The sequence below is a fragment of the Carassius auratus genome, chromosome 22 (genome assembly GCF_003368295.1).
Source record: "Carassius auratus strain Wakin chromosome 22, ASM336829v1, whole genome shotgun sequence".
NCBI lineage: Eukaryota > Metazoa > Chordata > Actinopteri > Cypriniformes > Cyprinidae > Carassius > Carassius auratus.
In genome coordinates, this window is record NC_039264.1 from 5649195 (window position 1) to 5674755 (window position 25561).

At 36.6% G+C, this 25561-nt stretch overlaps 1 protein-coding gene across 1 annotated transcript; it reads right to left on the reverse strand.

Annotated features, from left to right (window-relative positions):
• Positions 1 to 17: 17 nt before the first annotated feature.
• Positions 18 to 23830, reverse strand: LOC113039485 (uncharacterized). Its single transcript, XM_026197378.1, has 5 exons — positions 23512 to 23830; positions 21166 to 21483; positions 18049 to 18393; positions 3346 to 3477; positions 18 to 352 (listed from the first exon to the last, which is right to left on the reverse strand). The coding sequence occupies exons 1-5, from the start codon at positions 23555 to 23557 to the stop codon at positions 33 to 35; spliced, it is 1161 nt and encodes a 386-aa protein (XP_026053163.1). The 5' UTR covers positions 23558 to 23830; the 3' UTR covers positions 18 to 32.
• Positions 23831 to 25561: the final 1731 nt, after the last annotated feature.

Consider the following 25561-nt stretch of genomic DNA (forward strand, 5'->3'; position numbering starts at 1 on the left):
AAATAAATGAATGAGGAAGAATGAAATCATTATTAAACTGACTGGAGCGACTCACTTTTGACATAAACATTGAATCTTTTGTATAAGGTTTCTCTTCCTCTTCTGATCTTCAGAGTGAAGAGTCCAGAGTGTTTAGTGAAGATGAACTTGATGGTCAGTGATCCAGTCGTCTCCAGCTTCAGTCTGTCTCTGAATCTCTCATCAGGACCTTCATGTGTCTTCATCTCTCTGTTCTCTCCTTTGATTTCAGCGATGAGAGTCTCTTCAGCTCCAAACAGCCACTGTATCTCATCTCCTCTCTGTATTTCAGTTTCAGGGTTTAGAGTCACATGATCTCCATGTTGCACTATCCCTGACAGCAGCACAGAGACACAGAAAAGAGAAGATTATTATTGAGTTTGTATTGAACATGTCAGTATCATTTCATGACTGAGAGGATACTGTCTGATTCTTCATACGTGCTTCTAATAAGTTTTAGTCATAGGAAAAAAGTTGTTTTTAAACTGTTCATTCATAAATATGAATATACATCTTTTTCATAATCATAACTAAATATAACATTGTTATTTACGTGCCCTCATTCATCTGATGAATGAGCAGTAGGAATGAGCAAATCTTCAAGCAGCTCTTTTCCATGTAATGAGAGTTTATAATGACCTTCACAAATGACATTAAAAGACAAGAGAAAATAATTTCATAGGCTGTAAATCATCTGAACTCACACAACAGCTTCATGTGCAGTTTAAGTGATTGTTTCCTGAAAAAAATTTCCTGCTGTAATTCTCAAATATTATTTGTCATACTCAAACATGTGTAAAGTTCACCTATGAAAGATTCAGTCAACTAATTTTCTCTGTCATGTTGGAAGCAAATACCTTTTGTGTTGCATTTCAGAGCTTCAGTGAGAGCTTTGATGAGTGAAGACTCTGAATACAGTAAACGAGTCACATGATACTTTTATGACAGATGACACGTATTAATACTTAAAATAGTTTGACAGAAATGATCACTAAAAACTACTGTTATACAGAAAAGAGCTACATAATGTTTATCCAAATATCTTATTTTGTATTTGACAGAAAAACTAAAGTCATACACATATGACAAAGATGGCTGAATGATGAATTGATATTTTAGAACAAACTATCTCTTCATAGGAATAAATAAACAACTAACTGTCCAGATATGTTCAGATATATTTGCTGAATTATAAACATGACTGTTATATACAGTACAGACCAAAAGTTTGGACACATCTTCTCATTCAAAGAGTTTTCTTTATTTTCATGACTATGAAAACTGTAGAGTCAAACTGTAAAGAAAACTCTTTGAATGAGAAGGTGTGTCCAAACTTTCTCCATACCATTTTCTTGGGTTTCGGTTTAGAGTTTCTGTATAAATAGTCATTAATTTTTAAATGAACAAAATGAATGAAGTCACTCAATGACACAAACACGTGTGTGAGGTGATAGACAGAAGGACAGCAGGACTATGACTTTAGGCTAGTTTTGCAAAATATCTAATTCAATAGAACAACAACAAAACTACATAAACATTTTAAATTCAGCATTTTAAAAATATTCAGTAATTAGTATATTAATGTAATTCAGCTAAATACTAGACAATCCCACACTTCATTAATTATTGAATCCATTACTAGGGATGTCAAAATGGCTGAAAAACTAAATTCAAATTTTTAACTTGCATATCAAAATTTGAATTATATTCAAAATTAAAATGCATAATTTCAGTTTGGGTGAAGATAAGCTTTTTGCTTCTCTCCTGATGCCACAAGTGGGTGAATCGAGCAAAATATTACTAATGCACGTTTAATAAAAGCATTAGAATACATGACTGTTAAGTGAATGATATGTAAATGTTTAAACCAGTTATAATTAAGTTGCTTAATTATTCACTTAAACAACTATAAATAAAACAGTGTCATGTATGCATGTATAGTTTAATACAAAGCGCGGAAAGCCAAATACACAGTACATTTTACATTTGAAAACATGAGAAGCATTGGGATGGGAAAAACCCACCCAAAGTCATACACAGGGAAGTCGTGGCCTAATGGTTAGAGGGTTGGACTCCCAATTGAAGGGTTGTGAGTTCTAGTCTCGGGCCAGACGGAATTGTGGGTGGGGGGAGTGCATGTACAGTGCTCTCTCCACCTTCAATACCACGACTGAGGTGCCCTTGAGCAAGGCATTGAACCCCCAACTGCTCCCCGGGCGCCGCAGCATAAATGGCTGCCCACTGCTCCGGGTGTGTGCTCACAGTGTGTGTGTGTTCACTGCTCTGTGTGTGTGCACTTCGGATGGGTTAAATGCAGAGCACAAATTCTGAGTATGGGTCACCATACTTGGCTGAATGTCACTTCACTTTCAAAATTCTCTATATGTTTTTAAAAAGTTGAACATACATACATTTTACATGGCTATCTAAACATCCAGCTCTCTTCTGCCTCTAGAAAATGTACCAAATATGCGTTCTGTGTGAACGGCTTGCTTTCAGTTTTGATGTAAACAATGTCTTCTCCACATTGCTGTTCTCTTTTTCAACAATATTTTGAAAGAATATCACAGCAGTGCTGCATCTAGTGGCTTTAACTGGAAAGGCTAACAAGAAAATGATAATGCAATGAAACTTACATTGTCATCGCCAAATTATACTTTGGCCGTCCACATCCACGTCTGCATTTTATCATCAAGAGGGCTAGCGGACAGCCGCGCACTCCGCCTGCGTGCAGGCAATTTTTTGACACAGCGTAGACGGTGTGTGTACAACAGCACACGCACGAGGTGAACGATGAGACAGAAGTGGACATTCTAAAACGCTTAATGTGGCTTAATGTACTAAGACAGTGATATTAAAAGACCAAACTCACTAAACATCCTACTAATAAAGTATACTATCTACAAAAAAATCAGATGAGCCCTGAATATGAATCAACTCGTTTAATAACACGTTAAGCCTTTTCCTCCCATAGAAAACCGTTATAAGGCTTAACGTGTTATTAAGAAGCTTTACTGCGTGTCGAGATGGTCTGCCTTTTGAAAGCTGTGGGAACTCAAGACGGAAAGGAGCACAGACTGTGAAGTATACCCGAGTCTGGCCTTAAAGCAACCTCCTTAACACACACCTAAAAAGAATGTGGATTTTTATTTTAAATTCGACAAATATTCGAAATTCGAATACATTTTTGACAGCCCTATTTATTACAAGCAGAACTTGTAGTTAAAGTTGAAATGCTGCCTGAAAAACCATAATATATATTTAAATTCTACTGAACCACAATAAAGCTCAGTGTTTTTCTCTTGCTGTATCAACTGTAATACTTACATGTTTGGTTTGGTAGTTTGGTGGTAATGGGGCGACGGAAGAAGTACATCACACCAGCTACAGCCTGCACCAGCAGCAGAAGAACAATAACAATCCCTGCTACAGCACCTCCAGAGAGACCTGAATCTGGAACTGATAAAGAGAGACAGACATTAGTGTGAATGTGTGTCTGATAACTATATAACTCTACAAACATCAGCACTATATAATCTAAGTGTGTATTTGGTAAGTAGATTGGTAATGTTAATGATTGTGAAAATTACATATATTCAAAACAATGAAGAAGATTAAACAATTAAAAATACTTTAGCATCATTATCAGACAAGTTATTGAAGTTGCCCGCACAAAAGTATAATCAGACCAAAAATCTATTTAAAACAGATAAAGCTTGATTAAGCTCAGCTGGAGACTGATCTTTTTAGTTGTGTTTACAAAAGACTGAAGTTTCTGTTTGTTCACTGAACACTAAAGAAAGCAACGGGCTGAAACCTCTGCACTGTCCGTTTTGATAAATGTTTTATTTTGCACTTATTGTTTATGTAACAAAAAGCTGTTTTAGCTAATAAAGGGGAATAAATTGTGAGATCTGAAAGTACAGTATGACGTCTTCGTATTAGGGATGTGCATTTCAAGCAAAAGTAATAATCAATAATCACTGGGTATTATTCGATTAGTAGTCGATAATCACCCCCATCCTCCACATGCACCCACACAGGCATAAAACGAGAGAGAGGGAGAGAGACTATTCAGGCTTTCAATCTGTATGATAACAAACTGTTTAATTAGAGTAAGGTTTATCCTAACGCAAGCCAATTGATGGTTGTATGATTGCTGAAACACATTAATATAAAAAAAACAGAATGACGACACTTATATAACAGTCCGTCTATCAGTGTTGTAGTCGAGACCAGCTCATTCGAGTCCGAGTCAAGACCGAGACCAGAGAGATTGGGTCTGAGACAAGACCTAATGAATTCTTCTAGAGTATGTAAAATGTTTGGTGGAAACAATAAAAAACGGTATATAAAATATAATATTGCATGTACACTGTATTTTATTTACTTGATTAAAGTGACATACAGTCTGCAGTGACCTTACATAAAGTATGGTGACCTATACTCAGAGTTTGTGCTCTACATTTAACCCATCCAAAGTGCACACACAGCTGTGAACACAAACACACACACTGTGAACACACACCAGGAGCAGTGTTCATCATTTATGCTGCGGCACCCTGGGAGCAGTTGGGGGTTCAAAGTCTTGCTCAAGGACACCTAAGTCATGGTACTGGTATTACCACGGTATTTTTTTCAAATTCCGTTTAAATTTTTCTGTTAACATTTTTTTCTGTTTCAATTTTTCTCAACTCCTTTTTAATGGTTGAATTTAATTGTATTAAAAAGGCATGTCTAATTAATTAAAATCATAACACATTTTCACAAAAAAAATTATTAAAAGTTTAACAAAAATTAAGTTTAGGGCCCTATGAAAGGTTTTATTTTTTCTTCACATGTTTTATTGTTACCTAATTCGGTGTTTTAGCCTGTCTAATTATTCAAATGCATAAACAACTTAATTTATTCATTTTTTTTCTTCTAAAAATAGCCTTATGACTTTTTTCCCCCTCAGAAATTCTGTTGTTTATTAGCATTTTTCTGGTTATCAAATGAAGACATAAAACATTAATTTATCTTTTAATTATTGAAAATTAAGCAAACTTTATTTTTTGGTAAACAGGGGATTTACTATTAAAAATAAAACCCGGAAGAAATGTTGTATGATTACTCCTTAATAGGCTATGTACATTCTGCTGAACAATAGTAATCAATTTCTGGCAAATGTGAATACCTTTACAGTTCTGTGTATGTGATGTGACGCTAGTTTTACTCAAATCAAACAGTCAGATGCTCATGAAGTGACTGTCAGAGCAGTTCTGGAGATGTTGTTCATGTGTTCACGTCCTTATTTAGTGAGACAGCAGACGCTAAAATCACCGCGAGCATCACGCGTGCTTCAGTGTGTGTAAATAAAGGAAGACGCGCTTCTGCTCCATTGATTAACAGAGACACGCAGAACATGCAGGACTCATATTTAAATAGACTGTTCCTGCTTAATATTTACAGGTACTAGAGTCCATATCGTGATTTGATGTAAGTGCAATTACTTTTGATTAATTCATTCAAAATTAATTCTGAGCCATTTTGCACTGTAAATTAAGTTTTTATGACTGGATATGCATCGCAGAAATCACAGGGCCATACAATCATATATTAATTTAAAGAAATATTAACATACAGTAATAATCATGAAATATTTTGATTGGGACTCGAATGGACTTGGAATAAGTCAGATTCCTAATATGTTCAAGTCCGAGTCAATACAGAATCAAAATGACGCACTCGAGTCCATGACGAGACCAAGACCATTAAAATACGATCTCGAGACCGAGTTCAAGACCAAGTCCGAGTCTCGAGTACTCAACACTGCCGTCTATTATCAACTGCTAAGGCTGTAGGAGCCTAGGACATTTCTACTTTAAAAATGAGCATGAATATTCATAGCATTTTTTTTAAGTTTACAGATTAATTAAGATTAGAACAGATTAATTCAGACATGAATATTAGGCTTAAAACACATTACGTGCTAAAACATATTGTGAACAGCCTGAATGACGGCACTAATTTGAATTTAATGTCTGTATAACATATTTCATATTTTTATTTTAAAAAAAAAAATAGCATGTCCACAGTTCTACAGTTATTGGCAGCACTACCCTCTGGCATTGTCTCCCTTCCCCCGCTGGCCTGTGTTCTGTTCTATAGACTGACAGACGAACACGAGTTGCTGCACCATCACCTAACTTTATTCAACTACCTTCAGTAACCAAGAATACACACGTGACTCTGGATGTCATTATATCAGATGACCACTAGATGTCCTCATAAACTCATTTGTATAACATATACAATATGCTACATCCCCCTTCTTAAGTATATTCCTTTATACTGATGCATAGAACATGCATAAACTTTTAAACACAACATTTGAGTGCCATTTACCAAACTTTCAGCATAACTACAAAATTATTCAACACATTTTCACAAATGCATTTATACTCATAAACTATTGCATTTCACCTCATTTCACATCCAACAATGCACAAACATTGTATTAACTCTCAATCTTTGTATTTTTCAGGCATTTTACAATTCTTCCAGACCTTGTACGGTAAGCTTGCTCTTTCTCTAAGCTTTCCTTACCATTCCTTTCATTTGAAATGTCCTTACTGTCAAGTGCATTGCTCTGTGATGCATCAACCAACTGCTGACTATCAGTATCCATCTCAATGCTTTTCCCAAATGTTGAAGAGTTTTTCTTAAATGTCTGCGATTTTGTCTGAACAGCTTTCCATCAGCAGTCTTTACTATAAAAGAACGTGGCTGTTCATGCTTTTCTAGAACAACAGCTGGCTTCCATGAATCTCCCTTTTGCATCCTTATTCCTTCTCCAGGTTGCAGATCAGGTAAGTATTTAGCCATCCTGTCGTAGTACTGCTTCTGTTTCTTCTGTCTCTGCTTAAGTTGCTCATGCACTTGCGACATTGTCTCTGTGGTAAGCAATGCAGATGATGTTGGTAGCTTCATCCTGAGATGTCTCCCCATCAGTAATTGTGGAGGGGATAATCCTATCCCTTCCATTGGTGTGTTATGGTACTCCAGTAGTGCTATGTACGGATCACATTGACTACTCTGTGCTTTCTTTAAGAGATTTTTCACTGTTTGCACTGCTCTCTCGGCTTGTCCATGATTAGACTGTGCATAACCAGGACTTGAAGTCACATGCTTGAATCCCCATTCCTCAGCAAAACTTGAAAATGCTGAACCACTATGGTAAAAAATGTCTGTACCTGTTTTTTCCCAAGGTCTTCCTGGCACTTCATGTTGGAACAATGGCTCTTTTTGATTGTTGTTCCTGTTTTCATTGCAGGTAGCACATCTGGATACTGCATCCTCAATTTGTGTCGACATACCTGGCCAGTACAAAATGTCTCTGCCTCTTGCCCTACATTTGACAATTCCCAGGTGTGACTCATGTATTTTGTTGATCATTTTCTGTCTTAGCTGATTTCGAAAAATGAGCTTATTTGCTTTAAATAACAGACCATCTTCATAACCGATTTCCTCTCGAAATGTCCAGTATTGCTGTATTGATCTTGGCATCATAGATCGTTCTTTCGCCCATCCATTCAGCACTGCCTTTAACATTTGCATCTCTGCATCCTCTGCTGTTGCTTTTTTGAAAGCATCCAGTTTCTGTTCTGAAATAGGAAGCTGTGACGTAATCCAGTTCACTGCTAGATCCTCGTCCAGCAGATTTTCCTTCTGTTCATGTGGAAAACCACAACTTAGAGCATCTGCTATGTATAGTTCCTTACCAGGTTTGTACATCACCTTCAGATTGTATCTCTGTAGTCGTAGAAGCATTCTTTGTAATCTCACAGAAGCCTGATGCAGCGGCTTCTTAAATATACTCTCTAATGGCTTGTGATCACTGTCAATCGTGATTTCCTTTCCCGTACACATACTGGTGAAATTTCTCACATCCATAAACTATGGCTAACAACTCCTTTTCAATTTGTGCGTATCTATGCTGACAGTCGTTCAGAGCTCTCCAGCCATAAGCCACTGGTCTTCCTTCTTGCAGAATCACAGCTCCTATTCCTTCTGAGCTGGAATCTACCGACAATGTGACCGGTTTGCTCACATCAACGAATTTCAAAGTAGGACTTTGAGTTACCAAATATTTCAGTTTTTCAAAACTTAGCTGTGGAGCATCCTCCCAGTGCCACTTGGTCTCTTTCTCCAGCAATTTCTTCAAAGGTGCACTTATGTCAGACAGACACCTTCCAATCCTTCTATCATTTGTGCAATGGATCTCTGAAAGACTTATGACGCTGAGGATATACCAAAAGGTAGCCTAAGAAAACGGTATCGCCCAATTGTCATGTTCAATGTGCAAAGCTTTGAACTTTCATGATCCAGCTTTATCTGCCAAAACCCTTGATTTGCGTCTAGCACAGAAAAGTACTTTGCATACTTTGGACCACATCTTCTACTGTCAGCATTGGATAATGCTCTCTTTTTATTGCCAGATTGAGATCTTTAGGATCCATAGAAATGCACATTTTCTTCGATGTAACTACAGTTACCATGCTGTTGACCTATTTAGTTGGCTCAGTTTGCTTTGCGATGACCCCCATCTGCTCCATTCTTTGTTCTTCAACCACTTTCTCTCGGAGAGCTACAGGTATCCTTCTTGGCGCATGCACAACTGGTCTGATATTTGGATCAATTTGTATGTGGTGTTCTCCTGGTTGACATGCAGATCGTCCTATAAATGGCAGGTGCATCACGCTTCATTATTTCAAACAGGATTTTGTATTTCTGTCCTTTGTAAACACAATTCAGTGCTTTCTTGCCCAGTGGTGCCATCTTGTGTCCAGAATATGTAATAAGTTTGGAGCTTGACTTCTGCAATCTCCCTGCTATGTTTAGCAACTTGTACATTCTTTCTGACATGACATTTAGCTCCTGTATCCAGTGTCACTTTAACATCATTATTGTTTATCTGGATCGTCTCGACCCATTGTACAGCCTCCTTACTTGAGTTGATGGACATTACATTTCTTTTTCCACTGTTACTGTACCAATAAACATGTTACCATCGTTCAATCACGTGCTAAATAGATGGCCAAATAGATGGCCAAATTGTCTGCCAGGCTACCGGGAATTGTCCCGGTTCTCCCGATGGCCAGTCCGCGATTCCACAGACACGCAGAGTGTGCAGGATTCATAGATTGTTTTTTGTGGCTTAATATTCACAGACACTAGTCCATATCGCGTTTTGATTCAAGTGTACTGACCTACTTTTGATTTATACATAAAAAATGTGGCATATTCCGTCCGTGTTAAGCTGAATTCCATTTTTATGACTGGATTCTATGGACCAGACTGTGTTTTCCGCATCGCAGAGATTTACATTTATTCATTTAGCTGATGCTTTTATCCAAAGCGACTTACAACTGCTATATATATGTCAGAGGTCGCACACCTCCGGAGCAACTAGAGGTTAAGTGTCTTGCTCAGGGACACATTGGTGTCTCACAGTGGATTCAAACCCGGGTCTCTCACACCAAAGGTATTATCCACTGCGCCAACAGATCACATCTATAGTATTTTATGCAATACGGTATTAAACATTATTATTAAATATTTAATGAAAGTGATAGTTTGGTTTGCAGAGATCAAAGTTTAATCCAGTTCAGGACTGTTTTGATTATCATAACTAGGGCTGCACGATATTGGGAAAAAATGACATTGCAATATTTAATTTTTCTGCGATATATATTGTGATATGAAATCTAATCGAATCTAATCAATTGATTAATATGCGCGAAGCAGAGAGAGCAAGACAGCGCTTGTGTTGTTTGAAGCGCTCTCTCTTTCTCTCTCTCCCTCTGTCTCTCGCGCCTCGGTCTCTCTCTCGCGCGCGCTCTCTCTTCTTGATTACTCTTACCAGTCAAATGATTTTGAATGGTAATGTTAAGATTTTTTTTTTTTTAAAGAAGTCTCTTCTGCTCACCAAGCCTGCATTTATTTGATCCAAAATACAGCAAAAACAGTAATGTTGTGCAATATTTTTACGATTTAAAATAACTGCTTTCTATTTGAATATATTTTAAAATGTAATTTATTCTTGTGAATTTTCTCCAGTCTTCAGTGTAACATGATCTTCAGAAATCATTGTAATATGCTGATTTGCTGCTCAAGAAACATTTATTATTATTATTAATAATAATAATAATTATCATCAATATTTAAAACAGTGGAGTACATTTTTTTTTCAAGATTCTTTGATTAATATAAAGATCCAAAGATTAGTATTTATCTGAAATAAAAAGCTTTTGTAACATTATACGCAATATCATTCAAAAGCTTGGAGTCAATATCATTTTTTATTTGTATTTTTTTATTGGCGTGGAAGGGGGGTTTATTGTAGAAATTAATACTTCTAAAATGTTTTTTGGAGCAGCAAATCAGTATATTAGAATGATTTCTGAAGGATCATGTGACTGGAGTAATAATGCTAAAAATTCAGCCTTGAAATCACAGGAATAAATAAAATTTTAAAATATATTCAAACATAAAACAGTTGTTTTAAATAGTAAAAAATCTTTCAAAATGTTACTGTTTTTGCTGTACTTTGGATCAAATACATGCAGGCTTGATGAGCAGAAGAAAGTTCTTTAAAAACAATGTTACTGTTCAAAAATGTTTGACTGGTAGTGTGTATCTTGTGAATAAAATTGTTTATCCAAAAATAAAACAATCACTTATTTACCTTTACCTTTATTTTGATTCTTATCCATATTATATGCTGACGAAAGGAGATGCTAGGCAGAATGAGCTGTCACTCAGTTAATTTTCATATAGTAATTAAATCGTAAATAAGATTTCTCTGTAATCTAATTTTGTCAAATATATTTATTTGTATAAATTAATTGTATAATAATTGTAATTACATAATATTATTTCCCAAAACTGAAGTGTTTAGACTCTTATGTATAACAGTATTTTAACTAATTGCAAGAGCCGAATTAATCAATCAAATCATATTGATTGATCAGTAAAATAATCGACGATTAGTCGTCCTAATAATCGTCTATCAAAATAATCGTTTGTTGCAGCCCTACTAAGAACAATAAACCCTCTTGTCTGAATGACTATCGTCCAGTTGTACTCAAAACAATAGTCATGAAGGTTTTCAAAGGACTGGTTAAAAACTACATCTGCTCCTCCATCCCAGATAGTTTGGACCCTCTTCAGTTTGCTTATCGGCCCAACAGATCCACTGATGATGTCATCTCTCACATCCTGCACTCTTCTCTCACACACATTGACAGCAATAACAGGAACTATGTAAGGCTGCAATTTATTGACTATAGCTCAGCTTTTAATTCTATAGTCCCCATAAAGCTCGCTTCTAAACTCATGGACCTCGGCCTGAATTCTTCACTCTGCAACTGGTAACAAGACTTCCTCACCAGCAGACCTCAAGTGGTGAAACTAGGCCAGTACACATCCAGCTCCATCACCCTGAACGTAGGAGCCCCACAGGGCTGTGTCCTGAGTCCCCTGCTCTACTCTCTCTACAAACATGACTGCGTGTCTTCGCACAGCTACACATCCATTATCAAATTTGCTGATGATACTGTGGTTCTGGGCCTCATTCACAACAATAATGAGACCGCATACTTGGATGAGGTAGAGAAATTAACATCATGGTGCCAGGACAACTGTCTCTCTCTAAAATGTGATCAAAACTAAAGAACTGATTGTGGACTTCAGGAAGAGACAGCAGCAGCCCTATACTCCTCTTATGATCAGAGTGACCCCCGTGGAGAGGGTGAGGAGCCTCAAGTACCTTGGTGTAAACATCTCGGAGGACCTGACTTGGACTACTCACATCCAAACACAGGTTAATAAAGCCAGGCAAAGACTGTACCATATGCGACAGCTGAGTAAATTCAGGGTCTCACCAGCAATCCTGAAAACGTTCTATTCTGGGGATATAGAAAGTGTATTGACTTGCATTGTATCTCAGTGTGGTATGAGAACAGCTCCAGTCAAGACTGCAAAGCCCTGCAGAGAGTTGTGCGCTTAGCTGAGCACATCTCAGGGTCTGCTCTCCCCTCTCTGCAGGACATCTACCTCAAATGCTGCAAAAGCAGAGCTGTTAAAATCAACAAGGACTCCATCCACCCCAGTAACCATTGTTATGGAAATGTTTAGTTTTGCTAATCTTGCATTGATTGCATTAATCTCATTTAGGTATCTTTTAACATACAATGATCAAGGTAGTATATATAGTCCATAGGGACACTGAGTTATTTGTGTAACCCATGTGAATAACTGCTTTAGGCTGAAAAACTACTAAAGAGGAACCATGTACCACGACAGTCCGTACCAGTGAGAGGTGCATGAGATGTACATGTGTTATAGGGTGATGTGCACTGGGCAACATGATTGGCTCAAAGGTCAGAGTCTGTCCTTCAATGTATCTTTTTACATAAAATAAAGAGTGGTCTGTGAGTCTGTGTGTTATCTCTTTGCACACAGACTCAAGCAGTGTGTAAACCAGATCATTCTCTGCAGAGAATTAAAGCAATACGAAGACAAAATTTTTTGGTTTTGGTTTGGTTTTTCATTCTCAGTCTCTACAAATTGTTATTGAATTAGAATTTCCACGACACAATCTTTTCACTATGCTGCCATCTGGTAAGCGCTTCCGTAGCCTGATGGCAAAAACAGAGAGACTCAGTAGGAGTTTCTTCTAGTGCTGGGCGGTTTGACCAAAAATGTATATAACATTTTTTTTATTATTATTATTATACTGGTTTTCCGTTTTAGGAGTTTTTTTTTTCATGCATAATCAGGTGTGCAATGCATTTTCTGCTGGTTAATATTCCAAGACGTGCTTGCGGCTAAGGTGCTGGAGCAAATCGCTCGTGTTGCCGCCTTTGGCGACAATTTTAGCTCGACAGTCGGATTTTTGGAAACCAAAAAACCTCCAAACAACAGACCAGGCTCCTTGTTTCACACATACTCCGCCTGCAGTGCATATGCAGTCCGCAGCACAGACTCATTTTGCTTTCACACAGGATGCGTTTGCAGTCTGCTACTGATCCACATAGGTTTAGTCCACAAACACAACATTTGTTCATTGTTTTGATTTCATATCATGTAAAAAAAAAAAAAAAAAAAAAATTATATATATCTTTTTTTTTCAGCATTGTAAGTCTTTTATCACAGAACAGGAACAATCTTTCATATAGACATTAGTTTAAACTTAAATATAAACAACGCATTATTCATGCATTTAATTCTAGGTTTGTATAATAAGCTGCTCAAGCAAGCGGCAAAACCATTAAACAATAATTAGCCTACTTTTCTTGTTAAACTATTTAAAATTAAAACACCACAGACAGAAACAGTCTAGTGCATTTTGCATTTGAATCTTTATCACAAGCAATCCCACGGGTCTTAATGAACTTTGTTTTTCTGCTTCCATAAAAGTGAACATATATATTGTTTTCCTTGTTCATAGGGCTTTCACTTTTGTGAAAAAATCTTTTTCGATTTTTAAGATACGTGTTCATCGAATCGATTGTAAAATCGATTTTCCATGTAAAAAAAAAAAAAAGACGTTTCCATTTTGAACGTCAAATAACGGACGAACGTAAAGAGAGCGCTGGAAATGCACAAGTCAGCAATATTTCTTATTTATTGGCATGAAGTTTCATGCAGAATAACATACACCAACAGGAGTGCAACATTCTCGAAAAAATATATATGCAGAGGGGGACGGCTGCCATAAAAAAAAGAAAAAAAGAAAAACATCACTGCATAAATTAATGACTTAGGTAATTCAAAAATCTCCAAGATTATTTTAAATAATGATTCAATCCATTTCAAACAACTGTAAAAAAAAATGAAACTTTAAATGGACTCGAGAACAGGCAATTTTTTTTTATTGAAACGTAACTGACACTTAGGCTAGGCGGCACTAGGCAGGCATAATTAAAGGCTATGGCCATTACAAATTTATTGGATAGGAAAACAAGTTGATCAACATAGGGCTGGACAATTAATTGAAAAATAATCAAAACCGATATTTATAACCTCTAACCGACGTTAACCGCCAAAACCGTGTCATTAAAATATTTTTTACAAACATTTTTTAGATAGGATCATAAGATGCGCAATATATCGGGAGACATGGTTTTTACCACTTAATGAAGTTTTGTAAATCGTCAGACATGATATTTACCACTTCATAAAATTTTGCTTTGTAGAAAACCTTTCTTAAAAACGAATTTCGTTTTGTACAAATTTTGTCTTAATTTTAATAAATGTTTCATCAACCAATTGCGTGTATTTTAATAAATAAAAAGCAAATATAGCAGACAATGATAACCGACATGGAAGCACCAGCGCGCCGCGTTCACTTGCACTGCACTAGAATGCATCTCATTGTAAATGAAACTCAGCGTAGGCCTATGCCTCATACAATAGCATTAAATATCTTTGCTGCATCCTTTCTAGAACAGACAATGGCATTTTTTTTGCGACTCGCATCAGCAAAGCATTGCATGGCCATAGACCGCAAAACAATCAGCGGATGGCGGGCGGGTGCGGCTTTGAAATTTGCTCCAAAAACGTTGGCTCGGATGATGAGTTTTGTGACCGATCTCCTTAATAAATGGAGGTCTGAAATCTCTGCCCCTTTACCGATCAGAGCGCGCGCTGACACGGAGTTAACCCGCTATCTCCAAGTACAACCAATTGACTCTACGGTAGATCCACCGAAAGGAAGCGGCCTCCGTTCCGCACCGCTTCGCGTCCGGTGTGAACCAGGCTTTACTGCCTATTTTCCATCACAAAAGCTGGTCGCTATCAGCTTGCAATGGTCCTTTTCATAACTCAGAATCTCCTGTAACTACACAGCAAAATCCCCAGTGTTAATTTAACACTGAGTGTGGATTATATAAACACTGAAGCAGAGTTGAAGTTAATGAGATAATTAAGAAGTTAATTGAGTTATGATTGACCATTATTGAAGACACCTGATGTTAACAAGCAGAATCACCAAACGAGAAAAATCACAATTTGTGCGTCACCATTATAGTGGTCAGTGTTTGCTTTAGTTGGGATCTTGACCCTTCAGTTATTAACTTTAGATTTTGTGTGGCTCTGGTGACTGAGTTATACCATACAGACAGACCACAGCAAAGGCAATCTTATGGTATTGATTGTGGTTTGGACTTATTGTCATGGATTGACCTGAATGCCTGAGTTCAGGTTTCTTTACTGTGTACATAAATAAGATGGATAAAAAAGTGATCCAGCATTTTTGCCATAATATGACATGTTTTTAAAACTTAGTTCTACATAAAGAAAGAGTTCTTTAGTTTAGACACACAGACATCAAGAATCAGCGTGAGCATCACAACAACGGTGAGCATGTTGTAGCCAATAAAAACTCATCCATGGCTCCCATCATGCATTGCGGCATGAATAAATTATGAGCTGATCTGTCTTTTTAACTTTTTATTCTAACTATATTTTATTTTTGCTGTTTTTATGTGAATTTTTAGTATCTAGTTTTGTGATGTTCAGAGTAGATCTGTTTATCTGGATTATGCTGTTTGTCACCGTTTTTGAGATTCATATGCTGATTCTTGTTATTTGTGTGTGCCTAAAATTAAAATTCTTTAATAAAAAAAAAAATCTGAATCACAGAATCACAAGAGATGCCTACAAAATTTATAGAAAATACAGACTCTTTCGTTGTGTAATCAAAGCTGTTACAATCAATAATGATCCATAAGAAGAGAAGAGACGTAAAAGAGTTCAGTGATTAAGGTCAAGGAACAATTACATTAAAACATAATCATCAACACCCAGTGATTTTTGCTCTTGGCTTGACACAAAAACTTTTAATTTAAAAAGTCACAAGCCAAGATCCCAACTAAAGCAAACACTGACCACTATAATGGTGACACACAAATTGTGATTTTTCTCATTTGGTGAGTCTGCTTGTTAACATCAGGTGTCTTCAATAATGGTCAATCATAACTCAATTAACTTCTTAATTATCTCATTAACTTCAACTCTGCTTCAGTGTTTATATAATCCACACTCAGAGTGTTAAATTAACACTGGGGATTTTGCTGTGTAGATGCGTGAATGAGGCGAATTCGCGTCTACCGCGCCGCGAGACCTCCAGACGCACGTAAACACGTCTACATTGACTTAACATTGAAATCATTGGTGCCAGACGCTCTATTTCTGTTTGGTGTGAACGAAGCATAAGAGGTCGCTTTCGATGTCACTGGGTATTATAGGCGCGTAAAAATTGCTGGTATTTTCTTTCTAGCTTTCGCAAGGCATACTGCACTTTTGGAATTCTTTATTTTCTTTTTCTGCTTGTTTGTGAGTTTTGTTACATCTATATTTTTTGTTTAATTATTTTAAAATTAATAGTGTACATATTTGGTCAAAATCGATTCCCTATTTTCATTTTCAAAACTTGTTTTGGTTGGTCCGATCGTGCAATCGATTTTCGAACTAAAAGTGACAGCCCTACTTGTTCATCTAAAAGTGCAATTTTTCTTGTTTAAAACCTAGCCAAAAACCCATGTGACTGCGTTTCCATGTCAATCCATGTTCATTTTTCCCACAAACAATGTGCTTTCACTTTAATTCAGGGACTGCAGCACAGCAAAAATAGACTCAGTACGTTAACAATTGCTGCACTGCTGCTGACAATGCACCGCTCCTTGAACACACTGACGGACCGCAACCCTGTGCAGCTGGAATCCGTTAATACGCACTGCAGACGGAGTGTGAAACAGGCGTTAAAAACTTAACACCAGAGCACTGCTGGGTGTACCCTCACCACGCCTCGCAGTCGCTGATTAGAAGTGCAACATTGTAAAGGGTCCGTCTGAAACAGTGCGGCGCGGCGCAGCATAATGTTCGTTCTGAACACTGAGTAATTAAATACACCGGTATGGCGGTATATTCAAAATTAACATCGTAACAAAAATATACCCCGGTTTTCGGTATGAACTGGTTTACCACCCAGCACTAGTTTCTTCCCCCAGGCCATCAAGCTCCTAAACTCAAAACCAACCTCTTAACATCTTCATGTCTCCACTTAAAGTTCACTATATCAGTAAGATATTAATCATTCACTACCTCACATTGACACACTGACAGTGTCAACCTGTGTGCACATTTGCCTCTTGTATATCCCTGGGTATCTTAATATTTAAGACTACAGTGTACTTTCATGCACATTACTTTTCGTTCTATATTTCATTCTACAGTATTCATATTATTTATATATATATATTATTCTTATTTTTATTGTTTGACTGAGGCTTTGTGTTAAAATAAAAAGTAACAAAGCCCAAACCAAAGCTTATTGCGATTAAAATGTTACATATTATTTCCAAGCATTTATACCATAATTAAAAACTTGTGAATAGTCACATAACGTTATTTACTTCATAAAAATCAACAAAGCAGAGTTGAATTTTTAAATGGTTTAAAAAATGTGGTTATCAACCAGTGTAATATAACATTTTATTCAACAAATAACAAATCATTTTAATACAGCTAGATCGTAAGCATGACTTAATATGTGGGAAACAGAAAGTTTCTCGCTCAGCACAGTGGATCGTTTTAACTTTGTGGTTCATTATTTTGAGTCAATTGGGATGCGGTGACACAGAAGACCCTCTCACAACAAATTGCTTTATAAATCTATTGTGTTTGCTGCTCAGAAATGTTCACATTATAATGCTGCACGTATCAGTAGTTCCCCGCTCTGATCGATCACAGTTAACCGAACCGGGCTTTGGGGGCAAGACTCGCTCAGGCACGGTTCACATCCTTAGATAATAACTGCACAGCCTAATCAATAATCGGTCATTAAATCGACTAATTGAAAATCGTGACCCATCCCTAGTTTTTATAATGAAGTTTAGTTTTAAAACAGGTTTGATTCACATTACCTGAACAGTTCACTGACAGCTAATAAACAATCATTGTCAAAAGTCTTGAGTTACTCACCACTGACAGTAACAGTGAATCTCTTATATGTTGTTTGATTGTTGCTGCTGATCTTCACTCTATAAAGTCCAGAGTCATTGGTTCTGCTGTTTGTGATGGTCAGAGATCCAGTCTGATCCAGCTTCAGTCTGTCTCTGAATCTCCCATCAGTTTCAACATAAAATGGTGAGCTTTTGGCCTCGATATCATGTTTAGCTATGAGTTTTCCTTCATCTCCAGACCTCCACACTACCAACATATCTCTGGTTAGTTGAGGAACGTCAGTCTGAAGAATGACAGGATCTCCCTCCGTCACTGACATGAGCTTCATTTCACCTTTAACAGCATCAATAACATCCGGAGACACTACAAGAAACAGATTTACAGTTAAATTCAACAAACTGAACACCATTACTCGGATAACTACAATCTTAAGACTTACTGTTGGTTATTACTGCTTATGGTTACTAAAAATATGCTAAATTAATCAAATTAATCAGTTTGACATGTACTACAATGGTTGGTATGGGTGGATATTGTTGACTAATTTGACTGGCCACGAGGCGTCTTATTTCATATCACAATACAGCAACATTTCACTGTCTGAATCACTGCACTTGTCTGTGTTCAACAGATAAAATTACAATTCTTATTTCTATACAATGATTAGGCTTTGACTTTTTTGGATCTAATACTATTACTGGCAGAATTAAAAGTATTGGGACCCTTCTTTTTTGTGAAATGAGTCAGTCAGTATTAATTACATTCTAGTTCTACAGTATAAAATCAATGTCACACTGCTCATCACACTGTTGTTCTGAATATCAGTCATGTGATAACTTCACAGCTGTGATGATATTCAGAACACGACTGTAGCATTGTGAAACTAAAGCTCTGTAAGACTTATAAATCTATTAATAACTCATTTCAGCTGGTAGCACTTTGAATTGGTTTACTTGGTAACATTGTTAATTAACATGAACAAACAATGAACAAAACATTTATTACACTATTAATCTTTGTCAATGTCACAGTCGTTCATTGTTAGTTCACAGTGAACTAACTAATGTTAACTAACACAACTCATGATTTTATTAATGCATTAGTAAATGCTGAAATTAACATTAAGATTAATAAATGCTGTTTAAGCATTGTTCATTCTTAGTTCATGTAATGTAGACAATGTTAAATAATGAACCTTAAAAGTAAAGTATCAACATTTAATTTGTTTAAATTATAAAAAAATAGGTTGCTTTACAGTAAATGTTTTTAACAACTAACATGTACTAACATTTAAATTAATAATTTTTATATTATGCACTTATTGTGTACAATAATGATTTTACACTGCATTAGTATACCTGCATGTAATTACATCTATAATTTTCAGTATACTGTTGACCTTGTACCTACACTTTAACACACCCTTGGAATCTTTTATTTATTTATATATATTTATATATATATATATATACCCTGTGTGCAGAATTATTAGGCAAATGAGTATTTTGACCACATCATCCTCTTTATGCATGTTGTCTTACTCCAAGCTGTATAGGCTCGAAAGCCTACTACCAATTAAGCATATTAGGTGATGTGCATCTCAGTAATGAGAAGGGTGTGGTTTAATGACATCAACACCCTATATCAGGTGTGCATAATTATTAGGCAACTTCCTTTCCTTTGGCAAAATGGGTCAAAAGAAGGACTTGACAGGCTCCGAAAAGTCAAAAATAGTGAGATATCTTGCAGAGGGATGCAGCACTCTTAAAATTGCCAAGCTTCTGAAGCGTGATCATCGAACAATCAAGCGTTTCATTCAAAATAGCCAACAGGGTCGCAAGAAGCGTGTGGAAAAACCAAGGCGCAAAATAACTGCCCGTGAACTGAGAAAAGTCAAGCGTACAGCTGCCAAGATGCCACTTGCCACCAGTTTTGCCATATTTCAGAGCTGCAACATCACTGGAGTGCCCAAAAGCACAAGGTGTGCAATACTCAGAGACATGGCCAAGGTAAGAAAGGCTGAAAAACGACCACCACTGAACAAGACACACATGCTGAAACGTCAAGACTGGGCAAAGAAATATCTCAAGACTGATTTTTCTAAGGTTTTATGGACTGATGAAATGAGAGTGAGTCTTGATGGGCCAGATGGATGGGCCCGTGGCTGGATCGGTAAAGGGCAGAGAGCTCCAGTCCGACTCAGACGCCAGCAAGGTGGAGGTGGAGTACTGGTTTGGGCTGCTATCATCAAAGATGAGCTTGTGGGGCCTTTTCGGGTTGAGGATGGAGTCAAGCTCAACTCCCAGTCCTACTGCCAGTTTCTGGAAGACACCTTCTTCAAGCAGTGGTACAGGAAGAAGTCTGCATCCTTCAAGAAAAACATGATTTTCATGCAGGACAATGCTCCATCACACGCGTCCAAGTACTCCACAGTGTGGCTGGCAAGAAAGGGTCTAAAAGAAGAAAAACTAATGACTTGACCTCCTTGTTCACCTGATCTGAACCCCATAGAGAACCTGTGGTCCATCATGAAATGTGAGATTTACAAGGAGGGAAAACCGTACACCTCTCTGAACAGTGTCTGGGAGGCTGTGGTTGCTGCTGCACGCAATGTTGATGGTGAACAGATCAAAACACTGACAGAATCCATGGATGGCAGGCTTTTGAGTGTCCTTGCAAAGAAAAAGGTGGCTATATTGGTCACTGATTTGTTTTTGTTTTGTTTTTGAATGTCAGAAATGTATATTTGTGAATGTTGAGATGTTATATTGGTTTCACTGCTGAAAATAAATAATTGAAATGGGTATATATTTGTTTTTTGTTAAGTTGCCTAATAATTATGCACAGTAATAGTCACCTGCACACACAGATATCCTCCTAAAATAGCTACAACTAAAAACAAACTAAAAACTACTCCCAAAAATATTCAGCTTTGATATTAATGAGTTTTTGGAATCATTGAGAATATGGTTGTTGTTCAATAATAAAATTATTCCTCAAAAATACAACTTGCCTAATAATTCTGCACTCCCTGTGTGTATATATATATATTCCTTTCTCTTTTTTTGACATAAGCACATATTTGCTAAAGACACTTAATATAAAGTGTGAAATTATGAAAAAAATTGTGTTTACCAAAGACTGTAACAATGAATATTATGTCCAACGTCCCAGTGCTGTGGCTGATCTCGGCTTTATAACGACCAGAATGTTTGGTTCTCATGTTCTTGATGGTCAGAGATCCAGTCTGATCCAGCTGCAGACAATCTTCAAATATCTCCTCATCTTCATATGAGATTGTTTTTCCAACAATTTTAGCAATGGTAGAGCCCAGTTTACCAAACCTCCACTGTATCTGAATAAATCCCTGTATCTGAGTAGGATCAAGGTTCAGAGTGACAGAATCTCCCTCCATCACTGACTTCACTTCATCTTCATCAGCACCAAACACACCTGAAGAACAAACAAAAACAGTTTCTCAGAGATTAAACATTGCTGATAATGTTGAGAGAAAAAAAAACAAAAAAAAAAAACAATGTACTGTTTTGCACAGCTAAATAGGCTAAATGGAGATTGCTGACATTGCCTCACACACTCAAATTCCCACCAGTTCTTTCATTAAAAATTTGATGGAAAGTAAAAAAATAAAATGTATAGTTTCCATCGACCTAGTATTTGCATTTATTTGTTTGATGTTTGAATCAGGGGCTGGTTGCATAAACTGCTTAGAACAGTATAAAAGTTAGTCATCAATTTATTTATTTTTCCAACAATGCGTTTTTAATTTATCCGATTGTCCATTGCTAGTTGGTGAAACTAGTTCTTAAGACAGTCTTAACCTAGTCACTATATTTATTCAGCTGGCCCCAGGTCGAGTCTGCAGATCGAGGAGGGGCTGCTCCGCCCCTTACCTACTCTGGGGTGCGTTTCCCAAAACCATACTTGCTAAGTTGGCAACCCTGTTGGTTCCAATGCAATTTCCCATTGCCAACCAACTAAGTTGCTAACAGGTTAGCAACTATGGTTTTGGGAAACGAATCCCTGATTGGTTCGATCATCTTTCATAGACATACATTACAGGAAATGTGTGCATAGTTGGTGTAGGAATATGTTGTTTAAAAAGCTAAAAACCCTGTGCAGTTTTACAAAGCCTTCATTATAATGCAGAGAAGAAAAACATTTGCCTGTTACCCTCAATGTTCCTGAAATGATTGTTTTGTTAAATGAAGCTGATTTTTAGGCTAACAGACGAACAACCCACTACATTTAATAAATTAATTGGGTTGATTATCCACAGGAGGAGGATCAGGTCTTCAGACAGAAGAATTATGAATTCAATTCTTGAAAATTGTATTATTTCATATCATTACAGTCTGAGAAAGGAAATGCAAAGGATGTAACAGTTTTGTTTTAATTTATATAACATGACAAGACAATTATTGTAACATAATTATATGTCATGCAATTAATAAACACAATAGGCCAATGTGTCTGCTATGTGCCATTTCAATTTTTATATGACTTTTCCTCTCATTTATTTCAGGAAAATGTGCTGCTCCTCATTATTTTAAAGTGAATAAATCGAGAAACTTTTATTTCTATCAGCCAGCGATGATTCTGAAAGGACATACTTGTAATCTGTTGCTATAGTAAAGAACTAAATTTCATCATGCTCTTATTTTAGTGCAGTCTCACAGCCACTACAGTCAAATATTGAGATAAACTTTATAAAGTGTCATCTATTCATATTAAATTAATATATTCAATTGGTTTCTTCTCCGATACCCATTTTGTGATCATTATTCAGCCGATTCTTTTAAATCAGCTGGAGTGATTCGGGATATTTTTCTTATTACGTGGCTTAATGCATTAAAACTGTGTTTAAAACTTACAAATGAATTATTGGGACATTCTAAACGTCAAAGTAAATGGCTTAATGCATTAAAATGGTGTAACTCAGTAAACAAATTATTAATAAAGCATTCTATTTACAGACAAGCAGGTTATAGGAGGAATATGCTTAACTTAATTAAACGTTTTGCGTTCGTACTCTGGGCTCATATCTGCTTGTCTGTGAATATAATGCTTAAACATGTATGTCTATGAAAGATGATCGAACCAATCATAGTAGACATGGGGCGGAGCGACACGTGGAGCCCCGCCTCGATCTGCAGACTGCAGCCGGGTGTACTCGCCCAGGTCTGCTCCGTCGGAATATAATTGCCTAGATGGCGCTGCACAAATAAAAATGGTAGCCTCCAGTAATCAGGAACATAGTACTGGTGGAGACGTCTACGTGTTTTTTTTTTTTTTTTAAAAGGTAAAGGGGACAAACAAGTAATGTTAATTAAAAAATAAAAATGAAGGAGTCACATAACATGTCCCTCGTTCCATCTAGATGGATGTGATAACTGTTAATATTGTGCATCAGCCAGTGCGAAACCGAAAGTGTTAAAGAATGAACAGAAATCACACACTCACCGCATATCAGCAATACAAACGTAAAGATTTTGAACATCTCCTTCATATTGTCCTAGATTCCAACAAAATCTGACTTCAAAATGATGAAAAGTCGTCGTGTTTGTTTCTGAACCACACCCTCCTCCCGACTGAGAGCGACGAGTTAGCAAAACCCGCTAAAGACCAACACAGAGATGTTTATATCGACTGGGACTGGCTAATACACATAACGATATATTGTTTGCTAAAGAAAAAGCAGTTTATGTTTTCAAATCTTAAGTACTGTAGTAACGCCTAAGACTCGTATAACGGAAACGTCTTCTTCTTACTTCTTCGTCGTCTTCTTCTCATTTTAATGGTGGTTGGCAAACCTACTTAAAATGTTTCCGCCACCTACTGGAATGGAGTGTGGAGCATGACACACACACACACACACACACACACACACACACACACACATATATATATATATATATATATAAAAGTGTGAATTGACATTCAGCCAAGTATGGTGACCCATGCTCAGAATTTGTGCTCTGCATTTAACCCATCCAAAGAACACACACACAGCTGTGAACACACACACACTGTGAACACACACCAGGAGCAGTGGGTGTGTATATAGTGTATATGGTTCATTATGTGATTTATTAAACCTATTGCTTTCAGCTTCAACTTTTAACTTGTTTGCATATATACTTTATACTGTTAGGTAAAAAATGTTAGCTTTGGATAAAAGAGTCTGTTAAATGCAAAATTAAAATGTAGTTTAATTAAAATTTGTAATTTAAAACTTTTCAGCAAAAATTATTATTTAAATAACAAAACGGAACATGGCACAAATGGAAAACACATATCAAAACAATAATATGAAGTATTATGTTTTCTATGCCACATTTTTAAACTGCTTGTTTTCCATTTGTTCCGATATTTCTTAAAACATACTCTGCTTTATACTGAATGAAACTGCCTTGTTGAATTGTCCTGCAGCTGCTGCCATTTTGTTGTTTTTTAATTCTATGCCATGCTTTCCCTTCAGATTTTTCTAACATTTATTTAAGTATTTATTTATTATTACTTTTTTGCCAGATTGTGTACTCTTTCCATCAATCATGTTTTTCTTGTTGTTGTTTTTTTTTGAGTGGAGTGTCTATTGGAATGTTACATTTTAACCCTTTAAGTCTTCTCAATTAGCCTTTCGCCGGCCCCTCCCCCAGAACGGCCATTGTCCAATCACACATCATAGCAACCATTACTATGTGAGCAGCTCCGACAAACATTGACTCCAAGCAAGATGGTGAAGCGGTGCGCCCACGGCGTTTGTAAATCGGACACTAGATACCCCGAGAGATTGTCTGGAGGAGTTGTGTTCTTTCCATTCCCAAAGCCGAAAACACAACGTGAGCGGTGCCTACAATGGATAAAACTGTGTGGACGGCCCCACTCCCAGTTAAATGCGTCGAACATTACAGATTATAAAATAAAATAAAAAATGGATATCTGAATGCCTTATATTTTATTTTATGCATTTCATTTTATTATTTTATCTGTTATGCACCTTTTAAGCGAAAGCAATTTTCTATTTGTGAATTCTGTTTATCAACAATGGAAATAAAACATTCTGATCCTGATTCTCAAAACAACAGAAAAAATGTTGGTTAGCTTTGAATGGCTTTGACACACATGTAAGTTTAGCTAGCTAACATACCCTTGTATTTGAACAAAATCGCTACTCGCAATAGACAATAATAGACCATAACATATGAAAGAGATTTTTTTTTTTTTTACTAACAATCACTAGGGTCTCAGTAATATCACTTTTTTAACTCTTAACAAAGTAAAGGTTATGTGGGTAATATATTGCCTTGACACAATATGAAATCTTTTGAATAACATGAAGAATTATCTCAATCAGACACAAAAACCACCCAAACCCAATGCTCCAGGCCATGTTTAAATGCTCTTTTTAAAACTATTAAGTTCAAAAATCTAACTACAAAACTGAATAAGGAGGCAAATTGCTTCATTTCCATAGTACAGCAATACCATATTGAAATAATTATCTAGAATA

Coding starts and splice junctions, on each gene's coding strand:
- LOC113039485 (XM_026197378.1), bottom strand. CDS start 23,557: ATGAAGGAGATGTTCAAAATCTTTACGTTTGTATTGCTGATATGCG. Junction 18,394..21,165: donor ATTCATTGTTACAGTCTTTG/GTAAACACAATT, acceptor TGTTTCTTGTAG/TGTCTCCGGATGTTATTGAT. Junction 3,478..18,048: donor ATTCACTGTTACTGTCAGTG/GTGAGTAACTCA, acceptor TCTCTTTATCAG/TTCCAGATTCAGGTCTCTCT.